Source organism: Quercus robur, chromosome 6, assembly GCF_932294415.1.
Source record: "Quercus robur chromosome 6, dhQueRobu3.1, whole genome shotgun sequence".
NCBI classification, from domain to species: Eukaryota; Viridiplantae; Streptophyta; class Magnoliopsida; order Fagales; family Fagaceae; genus Quercus; species Quercus robur.
In genome coordinates, this window is record NC_065539.1 from 41,110,028 (window position 1) to 41,123,694 (window position 13,667).

General features: G+C 34.4%; 2 protein-coding genes across 4 annotated transcripts in view; one reads left to right on the forward strand and one right to left on the reverse strand.

Moving 5' to 3' along the window:
* LOC126688774 (chromatin structure-remodeling complex protein BSH) overlaps positions 1–5,492 on the forward strand; it is a 24,671-nt gene extending 19,179 nt beyond the window's left edge. For 2 of the 3 annotated variants that reach the window (XM_050383595.1, XM_050383594.1), the window contains exons 2-10: positions 47–135; positions 561–655; positions 815–886; positions 993–1,040; positions 1,194–1,277; positions 1,533–1,571; positions 1,809–1,891; positions 2,227–2,289; positions 4,975–5,492. In XM_050383595.1, the coding sequence (XP_050239552.1) occupies positions 47–135; positions 561–655; positions 815–886; positions 993–1,040; positions 1,194–1,277; positions 1,533–1,571; positions 1,809–1,891; positions 2,227–2,289; positions 4,975–5,074 (673 nt within the window). In that variant the 3' untranslated portion in view covers positions 5,075–5,492. The remainder of the gene's footprint in view (positions 1–46; positions 136–560; positions 656–814; positions 887–992; positions 1,041–1,193; positions 1,278–1,532; positions 1,572–1,808; positions 1,892–2,226; positions 2,290–4,974) is intronic. The other variant, XM_050383596.1, reaches the window with a different exon arrangement.
* A 1,119-nt stretch (positions 5,493–6,611) lies between these two features.
* LOC126688777 (uncharacterized) lies at positions 6,612–7,668 on the reverse strand. The gene is made up of 2 exons (XM_050383603.1): positions 7,357–7,668; positions 6,612–7,135 (listed from the first exon to the last, which is right to left on the reverse strand). The coding sequence occupies exons 1-2, from the start codon at positions 7,451–7,453 to the stop codon at positions 7,014–7,016; spliced, it is 219 nt and encodes a 72-aa protein (XP_050239560.1). The 5' UTR covers positions 7,454–7,668; the 3' UTR covers positions 6,612–7,013.
* Between the last annotated feature and the right edge of the window lie 5,999 nt (positions 7,669–13,667).

Sequence of the window (13,667 nt, forward strand, 5' to 3'; positions counted from 1 at the left end):
TTCTTTTTTGTAAAATATATATTTATTTGGAATTTTGATGAGGCAGGCCAACTTCGGCGAATTTGGTACCGATTCGATTGGACATTGAAATTGACGGCCAGAGATTCAAAGATGCTTTTACTTGGAACCCTTCTGGTATTTTTCACAATTTCCATTCCTTTTCTTTACCACTGGTATTTTTTCTTTTTGCTTATATATATATATATGTGTGTGTGTGTGTGTGTGTTTTTTTTTTTTTAATGTTAACTATCACTTCTGCTTTTGCATCCCTGAATTATACCCAACACTTAATTTTCTTCACTTGTCAATATATATATATATATATATATATATATTTTTTTTTTGTAAAGTAAGCACATATAATAAAATTATGTGGGCAATTGCTAGAAGAGATCAATTTAACTGGGACTTCACACTTGTAGAGTTAAATATGTCATATTTGTTATGTGTATATGCATATGTATGTAGTTTGTAGCTATTGTTCTGAGAGATTTTAATTTGAGTATGGTTTTATATTTTTTCAATAGTATGATAACATGTTTTGTGAATGTTATATATAGACCCCGATTCAGAGGTCGTGGTGTTTGCGAAAAGGACAGTCAAAGATTTGAAGCTCCCTCCAGCATTCATAACACAGATTGCTTCATCCATTCAAGTAAATGAATTCACATTCCTGTACATTCACTTGTTAGGGTGGCCTTTGTTTCGTACTTAGAATGATTTGTATACATTCTACTGCTTTAATTACTTTCACCAGAAGATAAAGTTCCTCCTGCTATATCATGCATATTAACTATTGGCCTTTGCTTGTCAGACGCAGCTAACAGAGTTTCGATCATATGAAGGACAGGATATGTACTCTGGGGAGAAGATAGTTCCAATTAAGGTATATCTTACTTAACATCTCCTGTGTGCTTCCTGCCTTTCCTCATTTTTTCAGCTCTCTTGCCTATTTGGTTATTAATACAGAATTCTTGGTGCTTTCTTCCCAGCTTGATCTTCGAGTTAATCATACTCTTATAAAGGACCAGTTTTTGTGGGTAAGGTTAAAGAATAGTCATTGCATCATATAACTTGAAACACTCAACTTTATGTTTAGCGTTGATGGTTATCCATTCTTTTTATCTTTTATGCAATATCCATGTACGCAAGGATTCCAGGTTTGAGTGCTTTTGAAATTTTTTATATTTCAGGACATGAACAACTTTGAGAGTGATCCTGAAGAGTTTGCTAGAACCTTCTGCAAAGATCTGGGCATTGAAGACCCTGAAGTTGGAGTAAGTAAAGCTGACAACTGTAGCATTAATTTGTTTTCTCTATATATGTTCTTGTTTGTGTGTTCTTAACTACCATCTTGAATAGAATTTGCTAGGTGCATAAGACAAAATGTTTTGATTTTCCCATCTTTACTGCTAATAGAAGAAATAAAAGAAATTCAATTGATTTTGTATTTTTGCATGCTTGTAGGCATTGCTCTCTTCCTCATTTTAAGTTCCTAAGAAAATACTAACGCCTGAAATCTGGTTTTGCAGCCTGCAATTGCCTTTGCAATCAGAGAACAGCTTTATGAGGTAAAGATTTATTGCTTGTTTGCTCTCTCTCTCTCTCTTCCTTTTTGACTTCACTTTGCATCTTATGCTGTATGTATCATGAATTAGGTATCTTGGTTCAGTTTCTAAACTCTCTCTCTCTCTCCCCCCCCCCCCCCCCCCCCTCCCTCTTTTTATGGCTTCATTTGCATCATAGGGTGTAGATGACATGTCATGCATTGTTCAATTACTATGCTGATATTGAATTTGATATTGTAGATTGCAACTCAAAGTGTAGCTTCAGCAAGAGAAAGCAGAATAAGCAAAAAGGGTCGCCGGGGGACTGAACATGCTACATCCAGGTTTGTGTCTACGGCCTTTGTTTCTCAGATGTTGATCATATCTCGTTGTAAGATAAGATGGAATGACCATTATGACACCCAAGGGGTAGCAGATCATCTGGGCACCATGCCTCATAAAGTGAAGTTCACTAGTCTAAATCTACCATTCCCTCTCTCTCTCCTTGGGACTAAAACTCATTAAAAAAAGGGTGCAAGGTTGCTTACCAATCTCCTCTCCCAAACCCCACAAAAAGTGGGAGTTTTGTGCTTGAGTACGGTCTTTTTACTATAGTCTACACTCCCTATTTACTACTCTTTCTTTTTCTAATAAACATTTTTTATTGAACTTCCCACAGTAAATCAAGTGGTTCTGCATTGGACCTGGTGAAGCTATTTGGTTACAGATCTAGTGTGGTCCGGTATGTATATTCGTTTCTACTTAATTTGCTTTTTTTTTTTTTTTTTTTTTTTTGTTGCTAAAACCAAAAAATTTACTGAGCATATTGTTATGTTGGACTCTGAATACTATAGTGCATTCAACATTTAGCCAATGAGTTTTATCTCAAATGTCACCTCCTCCCCTTGGTGGAGGGTCCTCTGGACATAGGATGTTTATGTAATCTGTGTTTTCAACTTTTATACTGCCTTCATGGTCCAGTGGTATCTGGCCAGCTCCTCATTTTGGAAGCATCCAGGGACTTGACTGACTCCTAGGATTCAACCTAGAAGCTTAACTCTCTAAAAAATGTATCGATACCTTTTCTAAGGCATTACACAGACGAAGACTATATCCTTCCAGTAACATCTCTAACAGCATTCAAGTCCCAGTATTTTCCTCTTTTCCCCCTCTGAAATTAAGACCAGAATCTGAAGAGCGACATAAAGAATTTTGGCATCTTTGCTAAGGTACTTTCAATTGAAGCCATCTTCTTAACATTTAAGATTAGAAATGTACACTCTTTTCTAGCAGCCTCTCCATGCTTTCCAGCTCTGTCCCATGGAGCCGTTCACTGACCTGAAGAACAAAAGAGAACTCATAAAAGAGAAAAATAGGCTCTCCTTTCTGCATCTTGAACTGACTCTAGCATTTCCATGTTAACTACTTTCCCACTATCACATGTTTTTGGTCTAATCTCTTTTTAACCCTTAAAACCACTTTGAAGCCAGGCAACTAAGCTTCTTAAAGACTCTTGTTGTTCCAAGTGGAAGTCTTTCTATCCAGTGGTTTCGGAGTTTGAGTGCTGAAGCTTTAGCCTCCTGTAAAGTTATCCAGTAGCAGATCTCTAACTGTTGCTACCTCATCAATTTAATTTGAGCGAAAACCAATTTCATTCTTTCATTCCTAACATTTTAGAAATTAATGTTAGAAAGCATGGACACAGCAATTTGGGTGGCATGTCCGTGTCTGACACATATCCTATGTCTAGAGGACCCTCCAACACAGACATGCCTATGACTCAGCTGCATGTGTGTCTCTTGAGTGTTTGGTAAAAAAAAAAAAATTAATGGGGACAAGACAGGGACACAATTGCGACACTTCTCTGAAAAAAAAAAAATGAAGAAGAAAAAAAAGAGAAAAGATCTTGTACCAGGACAGTTTCCACAGTTGATTGATTTTAAACCCTTTTTTTCCCTCCATTTTCAGCCCTTGCTCTCTCCCTCTCTCTCTCTGTGCATTGCGACATGCCAGCCTTAGATCGACGACCAGTGATGCAATGACAGCCCATCCCCCCTCTTCAGAGACTGACAACAGTGACTGTGATCCTCATTTAGTACCAGGACAATTTCCACAGTTGATTGATGTTATACCCTTGTTTTTTTTTTTTCCTCCATTTTCAGCCCTCGTTCTCTCTCTCTCTCTCTCTCTGTGCATTGCGACATGCCAGCCTTAGATCAACGACCAGTGATGCAATGACAGCCCCCCGCCCCCCCCCCCCCCCCCTCTTCAGAGACCGACAATGGTGACTGATCCTCACTTAGTGCTTTTATATTCTCTCTCACTCGCTCACACTTGTCTCGCATTTTTTTTTTTTTTTTGATGATTAGAGAAATTCTCTGTAGTTTAGTAGTGACTAGATTACTCTAGTCTATACTGCTCATGATTTCTACCAGTGACTTTTTGATGTTATTATTATTATTGGATATTAATAAATTTAATGAGTTGAATCAGTTAGACTTAGGTTATTATGTGAGCTTATTTGTTTATTTATATTTTTTAATTAATTGATATAATGGTATTGTGCAGATTATTTACATGCATTTTTTATTTATTTTTGAAGTTGAATTATTAGTGTGTCTTTTGTTTTTAAATTAATTTTATATATATTTTCAAACTTTTAATGGTTGTTACTTGTTTTTGAAACCTAAAGTAAACATAAATTTATGCCTAAAAACATATAAAATATACTTTAAAAATATTAATTAATTTCCATATCCCTGCTGTGTCGTGTCCTAGTTTTTCAAGAAATGTCATGTCCCGTTGTGTCAATGTCAGCTACATAGAATAGATGTCACTATTCAATTTTTTCATGTCTTCCCAATACCATCCTCTCAAGTTAAAATGCCTGAATGAGTTTTCCAATGGTTTTAGGTGTTGAGTGCTGAAACTTGAGCCTTCTGCAAGTTATCCAGCAGTGAATATCTCTCATGACTCATGTTGTATTACCTCATCATTTGCTTCAAGTGCAAACCAAATTCTTTCTTATTAGTCACTAGGCATATCATGTCTGCCCAACACCATCCTCCCAAGTTGAAAATGCCTGAATGAGCTTTATTATTCCAGCATCTTTTTGCCTAAAATAGTTGTTGAGGATCCATAGTTGTCCCAAAATTTTGGGATTAAAGCTTTGTTGTTGTATTACAGCTTGGTTTGTTTTTGAGGGTGGTTTGTGTAGGAAATCTTCAATCAATCCTCTCGTTATATATATATATATGTTCAATCATCATCTTTCTTATAATATTTTTATTTGAGTATACGAATATTTTTCTCACCCAACATTGTTTCAGTTGGACCCCTCTTGATGTTATGTTTTTATTCAGTCTTTTTTTGTTTTCTTTTTTAACATACTTAAATGTGATTGACCTGTTGCTTCAAAATGCTTCAGGAAAAGAAAGGACTGGGATGTATATGAACCCATCGTTGATCATCTATCTAATGAGGAAGTGGATGCCCTTGAAGCAAGAGAAGATAGGAATATTCGGTGACCAAATAGAGGCAAAATTATTTTGTAAATGCTAGGTTTGCATAGTGAATGTGGTGCATCTTTTGCTGTTTTAGTCTTCCCTCAATTTTCTGTAGAAAGACTTTGTAAACTTAGTGGAACTCGGGGATTAAATTTTGCAGTGATAAGTTTCCAGTAGATTTACAGGTTTCTATCAGTTCCATTTAATCCATTCGTTTGATGGTTTTAGTTCATTGTAATTTGCAACTAGAGGATTACATTAGTTCCTATCTACTAATATTAAGTCGTACTAAGCCCATTTAAGCTCAGCTAGCAAAATGTGTATAAAATTGAGCCCTTGGTAAAGGAGAACACTCTCCTTTCAACTTCAAGACATGCTATTGTAAAGACCTGTCAGTATCAGGAATTATTGATATATCTACAGGATGCATATTGTTGTATGATATTTGTTTCCTTTTTGCCCAAAAACAGGGAACTGGATTCTCATTTCTAGGTTGGACATGCAGCTAATGATGACAGGTCCACTTTATCTATGTCGATGTACATCCATAGCCAGCACGAGAGTTCAGCAATGTCCAGTCTTTTATGGGGATCAATCCTATCTGATCCAAAACCATGGGTTCTGCGGGATTGAGATGAAGGGCTATCACTCACTGTTCTGAGAATAATACTTGCTCTTATCACCATAGCCAGCCCGAGAGTTCAGCAATGTCCAGTCTTTTATGGGGATCAATCCTATCTGATCCAAAACCATGGGTTCTGCGGGATTGAGATTAAGGGCTATCACTCACTGTTTTGAGAATAATATTCGCTCTTATCACATAATAATAGGTCATATTAATTAAATTCGTAGTGTAGTTTATCATTCATGTGCAAGAAGAAACTATTACTCTTACAGAGTATTTGTATCTGAATTTTAGGAATGGGGAATAGATTATGTAAATGTAAAATTCAAGGTCGGATTTGTGCCTGTGGGAACGAGTTTAGGGATCTCAATCCAGTCATAATTGTACTAGTTCTCGTTTTGCATTTTGTGAATATTTCAATTTGTATAATTTTTTGTGGTTATAGTATCCAAATTTATCTTATAGGACCATTAAATGTAACTTCCTCTCACAAATTTGCATCTCACAGATCTAGAAATTGGGTTAAATTCCTAACATTCTCTATTATAAGAGGGAGGTTACATGAGATTACACAAGTCTTGCACCATTTTTCATATGCTCAATGACATGCCTACTTGTTACTGGCTAATGGACTGGTGGATAGGCTTCGTCTTAGAGAGCTTTGGACAGAACAAGGTCGTAAACCCCACCCACCAGCCTGTCTAGCCCATAAATACAAATATAATAGAGCTTTGTTTCTATTATATTTCCACTTACAGCTTTTGTCCAAACTTATCTAAATTTTAACATAAAATACAAGAGCGTGGGGACATACCGACCTACATTCAATAAAAATCTTCCACTCTAGTGAAAACATAAAAAAGTCGTCCTAAAAAATCAACAAGTGATCAGGAAAATAACAAGCTAATAAATACTGTAAATAAGAAAAAAAGATAGAAATAAAAAACTGAATTTCCATTAATAATCTCACCGTGATATTCATTTGTCACGGGGATTCCCTAAAAGAAACGACCTCTTGACCCAAAAAAAAGAAAAAAACTAAAAGTGCCACCAGCTTCAAATGGGCATTGTACTAATATGCCTCATCATCACAACAGCATCTCCTTCATCTTGCTACCATTTTTAAAGAAGATTGATGTCAGCCCAGAATATCATTTATTTACAAAATGATGCAATTGCATACCAGATCCGAATAAATAAAGTGCTAGTATGACCAAAAACATAACTCCTATATAGCGCATCATTCAACATATGCTATTGCTAGTTGCTGACTGCTGAAGCTGAGTTGGTGGCTTTTGTTTTTTTTTGTTGTTGTTGGGCTGTAAAATACATATATCAAGAAGTAATATTGCAGGTTGAGGACTTGGACTTGTCCAGAATAGACCACATCACCTGCACATCTTCATAAGCACATGCCATCACTTCACCATGCAAATCCATCGCACGATTCTCTTGCCCTGCAATCATCCCAAATAAATAAATAAACATTAGATGAAATGTACTCTTAATTCTAGAAACACAACATTTTCCCCCTTCTTTTCACAACAGTTGATAATCGGTATTGTGATTAGAGAGCAACATCACTTCGACACCAATCACAGCAACAGCATGCTGTATCAACGGTTGTGAAAAAATATTGTGGGCTTGATTTTGACTTATGAACATATAGAAAATGTACCTGGCTGGCTCTTCTTTGGGTCTCTGCTGGGCTGCTGGTTGAAGAAAGTACAAGCTTTTTTGAATGGGGTTGTGATGGTTTTTTTCCAAGAAGTCATTTTGATTTTGTGTGTAAGGTAAGAGGGAAGGTGTGTGTGTATCTTACTATCTTGCAGAGTCTCAAAAGTCTTAACGAGTAAATTCTCCAGGCCTCAGCTAGCAAAGGGGGCTGCTTTATATATTTATATATATAGAAAGAACATATAAGATAGTGGAGAGAGAGAGAGAGAGAGAGAGAGAGAGAGGCAAGATCCGTGAGATGAGCTTTAGATTAGAGGGACATCACTACTTTTTCTAATTTCTTATCTCATCATCAATAAAAGGTAGTCTACTGTACGCAAGCACATGGCGCACGAGCCAAGACAGAAACTCTTACACGTGAAGTCCTTTACCTTCTCTTTATTTTGGAGATACCACCTCTTCTCTGCCATACAATTTTTCAAAATTTTTTGCCTTTACATTTACACCACAACTCCCTTTATTTCTCTTTCTCGTTGGGATATAGTAATATGATTTCAATCTCACCCTTTTTGTCTATTTTTCCATCTAATTTGAGATTTTCTTTGCTGTGTTTTTCAATCTTAATTTTCAGCTAAGGTTTCCCTTTGAGTTAGAATATAATCAAAACAATTCACATTGTGGACTTCCAACGGCATTGTGATTCGTGGTTCAATAAAGAATACAATTGTAACTTATTAATCATATATTAGATTTAATAAAGCACGTGATTTTTACTTCTAATAACATTCTATAATAATCACATGCATTGTAATTTGTGATTTAGTAGCATTATTTCGTAACTAAATCACATAGCATACAATTGTGACATATTAATCACATGTTAGATTTAATAAAACACGACTTTTACTTCTAACAAAATCTAAAAATTACCCATCTCAAAAAAGCACCCTGAAATCTAGCTTGTGCATGTTTCACTAGCAACTTTTCTTTCCAATTTTCAAAATTACATCAGATTTGGCACATGTAGATTTAGCTAGAGTAATCTGATTCAGCCCATATGTTTGCTTGACCTTTTGCAATGTCAACTATCATGTCATTTCATCATCATTAATGTAATGAATTGGACTCTTGCATTATGGTCTTATAACACAAATAAAAACAAATAACTTGATACAAAAATATCAGTATGTACTTACTACTAACATACTGATATTTTTGTATCTACATACTGATATTTTTGTTGATACAAAAACTTGTATGGACAGCTTTTTGATACATTTATTCAGAAAAAAAATATATATCAGTATGTACTTCCACAGTGTTCAAATTATTTTCCTCCACTAATTTGGGGACAAAAAGATCAGCTGCAAAATTGTGGACCTTGTAATGAAATTAACCTTGGGGCAGGCTTTAGTTTTTCATTTCTCTCAGTCAGAGCATGCGAATCCCACATGTTCTAGTGGGAACACAAAAGACTGACTAAAACATTCATATCCAAGTGGGGTCTACATGTACTCCTATTCTTCTACCGTTCCAGTTCCACCCAAACATACCAAGCTAATTTGAGTTGAGCCATTTGAGTGCTTTTGTTTTTGCTTTTTGGAAAAAATAAAATAATTGAGATTCATAAATAATTGAAGAATTATATATAATGTTATTCAAATAGATTAATCTCCTGCATCAACCCCCAGATCCATAAATGAACTATGATTGTGCCGTTAAGTATAATCACGAGTTGACAATCACATTAACTTACATCGAAGGAATTGTAAAATATTGTTTTATCGTATTATAGTATATCATAAGTATTCTTCTTATTACGGAGTATTATTTTTCTATTGTTAGCGTCTCCATGCAACACTTCATTTACAGGTTTCTTAATCTGCACATTATCTTCATTGCAAACTACGTTGTTTTGAAAAAAAAACAAAAACGAAAATCAAAAAGAAAAAGAAAGGTCAATTATATATCTCAATTAGTCTTATAACTCGATTGATATGTCATGGTATTTTTAATGAAAGAGTTCAAAACTTCAAATCCTCCATATCCGAATATCAATATATATATATATATATATATATAAACATTAAAAAAAAGATTATCAATATATATATATATATGAGATTATTTCGATTTAATTCCTTAAATCTATAAAATTTTATTTTGATTTTAATTAGGTCAATGGGTAAAGTCTGTTGTTTTTGAATAAGAGATTTATAATTCAAATTTTGTCTACACCATAAAACAATTAATGTCTTGACATTATAAGTTAAAATTCTACCATATCTATAATTATAATAAGACCAAAATGCAAAACTCATCCTCTTCGTCACATTACTTTTCATTTTAGTCCTCTGAATTTGTATTCGTTCATTATATATTGAGTATACCTCATGGAGTTGAGTATGGAAAATTCTTAGATACTCCCGAAGTACAGAGAAAATGTGCTCCCTCCTCTCACATTCGTGGTGGATCCCACTATGAATTTAATGAGTGGTCCCCACTATGAATGTGAGAGAAGAGAGCACTATTCTCCATACTCTGGAAGTACCTAAGAAGTAAGAATTACTCGTCCAGTACACCTCCTAGATCTTTCTTTCTCATTCTTTCTCCCTCTTAGTCTCTTAGTTATCAAGTTAGGTTAGGGATTTTGGTGGGTGGGGGTTTCTATTTCTTGTTCTTCAGACGAGAGAGGGACGAGATCATTTGGTTCTTTTAATTTCTAGGTTTTTTTAATAGTTAAGAAAATAATAATAAATTAAATATCAAATATTAAAATAAGGCCAAAACAATGTTGTTTTGGAGGACTTAACAGCGTCAATGAGTGGCAGGTTAACAGATGACTTAATTAAGAAGTTTTGAAACTTAAAATGTTGAAATGAACAAATGCAAACTTAGAGGACTTGAATGAAAAGTAATAAAATTTAGAAGAACTAATTTTGCATTTTAACATAATAATAGCAATAAATAAATAAATTTTTATAACACAGTGAATAGCTGACAAGGACATCCTAAAATTATGTGACCTCTTTAACTAATGTGGCATTGATTAACATGTGGCATTGATTAAACATTGTTTCTCTTTTTTTTCATATTTATTCTTCTTTCCCTTCCTCCTTTTCGACCTTTTTCCTCTGGTCCAACTTGTTTCTCCAACGACCCACCTCGAGCCGCCCTCCTTGGTCAAAAACCCACCTCCACAAACCCACAGTTAACCTTTCCGTGCCACCGACACACATACATATGCTCAAATCAAAACAGTCAAACCAGAAACCAACTTTTTAAATCCCCAATTACCTTTCTATTCAACGCTATAAAATGCCATTAGTCAAAGTACGCAAAAACTTGATGGGAAATTAAATAATAATTTCATTGTTACCTTTTAAATATTTGTGAGAGATATTTTTCAAAATTTTAAAAGAACAAAATTGGAAGAAAGCGAGTTTAAAACTTGAATATCTATGTTAAAAATATTAAAAAAAAAATTAATAAATTAAGTTACAAGATTCTCAACAACAAAGTTAAATATTTGTGGATTTGATTAACTTCAAAATTAGTCCTAAGGCATTATATATTTTTCTTTTGGTTGATTGTAGGTCATTGCTCAACAGAATTTCTCTTGCCAGAGTGAAATATGTTTATCGAGAAGCCAACAGATGTGCTGATGCACTTGCAAGAAAGGTTGTAAAATGCAAGAAGATTTTGTTGTTTTTGATGTATCCCCTCTTTTGTTATATCATCCTTGGTGTGCTCGGATGTCAATGGGGTTAATTATTGTAGGCTTTCGGCCACCAACTTAGCCATTTTGGCTTCTTAGTTTAACGAAGTTTCCTCTTTTTTTTTTTTTTTTTTTTTTTTTTTTTTAAGTTTAATATTTTAAATTTGAAAGGATTAAAATGAAACTTGTATATATTTTAAAGACATGTTGGACGGCCACTTTGCTAACGCTAAAAGGAATGGATATCAAGACTTTCATTAGACTCATAAACCCAATAATAAAATAATAATAATAGTATATACAGCATCTCAAATGTAATGACGACTTAATACCAAAGCAAGTATATTTTTCTATTAGCAATGTCTGAGCACCTCGAAGGATGAAAAATTTTATCCATAGAAACTAACAGTGCATCCCCCTTTGTTCCTACTAGTTTAAAGGTTTTTTTTTTTGCCCCCCAAGTGTTTAAATTATTCTTTTATTCTGTTCATTCACTTGTAAATTTGTTTATTCCATCCCACATGTTTAGACCTGATTGACCAGTAGAAAATTATCACTATTATCGATATATAAGATATATACAAAAAAAAAAAAAATGAATGTTTTATTTCAAACAAAGAAAGATGATAAATTGAGAAACGCATATTTGGACATATTCAAGGATGGTCGGTCAGTTTGTATTTTTCTTCTTTTTCCTTTACTTTTCATTTCAAAAGACGTGTCCTTCAAAAAAAAATTTAAAAAGATGGGGACTGTGACGTGTGAACCGATAATAAATAAGTAATTTACATGAGACAATTTAGGTTAAAGCTATTTTGTTCACACTCCAATTTTGTTTCATAAAATAGCTAAATTAACTTTTTTTTTTTTTTTTGAGGGAGTAGCTACATTAACTTGTAAATCAAAATATCAACAATATCCCATTAAATTTCTATATTAACATAAAAATAAAGTATCAAAAATAAATTATCCCATTCCCATAACTCATTCAAAAGTGGAGCAAGAAAAAAAAATTGTGAATTGTGATGCCTCATGAAATTAAATTTGAATGTTATAATATTTTAATAATTTGTATATATTCGATCCGGGAGACAAGATTATTACTAAAGTAAACCCTGAACTTTAATTTCCTTTATCGACATTAAAAAAAACAAAAATTCTATCATATTCAAACTTGTTTTTTTGTGTGCTAAGGCTGCCACAATATTCATTCACACCCAATCTAAGTGACATGTGGCAAATAGTTAGAGGGAAAAAGATTATGATGATATAGATGGGTGAACTGAAGGACCCCACAGGACCAAACTCATTGGAGAATTCAGATTTTTCAGATCTACCAATAGCAAAAGTCCAAAGGAAATACGGATGACTACGGCCCCAGCCCCAGCCCCTGCCCTAGGCCTATAGCCCGCCAAGGCAAAAAAAAAGTAACTGTAGGGGTTCCTAAATAAACAGTAGTAATTAAGTGAACTTTACTTGCTAGGGGTTCCCCACTGCCTATACCATTCACAATGTGCTTCTTGTCCCATAAAGCAAGAGTAACTGTGGCCCCACTAACTCGACGTTTTTTATATGCTGAGTTTGGCATTCTTCTCAGGCAATCATTGTCCACCATTCTTCTTCTTCTTCTTCTTCTTCTTTTCTTTTTTTTTTTTTTTTTTTTTTTTTTTTTTTTTTAATGAGGGCCTTTATGGTTATATTTTACCCCCGGACAGGGCGCCGATCTGACATAGACTCAGGCCGTTCTAGCCAAATCGTGCAGGGGGTTAACCCCACTAAGGATGCCCACCAACAATTGACTGTAGAGGTGACTCGAACCCAAGCCTGATAAGCAGGGCCACAAGCTCCTTATCACTGAACCAACCAACGTGTTGGCATCATTGTTCACCATTCTCTGTTTATTGACGACTCCTTTTCTGGATTTCACTTTCTACTTCTAAATCTTATAGCAATTATTATTATTATTATTATTAGAATTCTACTAATGTGTGTCCTAATTTTTCGAGAATTGAAAAAGTGATGACAGCTTTTTCAATTTTTGAGAAAATATTTTTAAAAATAGAAAGCTTAATGTGTGTCCTTAGGACATACATTAACCGGACCCTTATTATTATACCATCAAGATAATTAAAAAAAAAAAATGCCATTGCATCAAAGGAGAAACACGTGACTTGATGTCGGTTCCTTCCACTCTACCTGCAAGGTTTCATTTTTCCTGTTTTTTAACATGAATATCAAGTTCTGAGGTCAAGAATTGTGGACATTTGAGAATAGGGACTACACTACCAAGGTGGCCTACCGAACAACGTGATATGATGAGAGGAGATTTACTGGTTAGCAACTTGAAACGTAGGAACAATCAATTTCCTAGCCTTTGGGGTCAACTAGCTGTGGGGTTGGCCATAAGCAATTTACGTCGGTACAAGAATAACTCAATAACTTGCAACTTTTGAGAAAAAAAAATTGCAAAGTATCATTGATTTGTAATGCATACATTTTGTGATGATTTGGGAGAGTAATAATAAAGTTTTTGTGGGTGGAGTTAGTGGCCAATTCTCTATTATAAAGTGGGAGAGATCGTGACAACACATCAT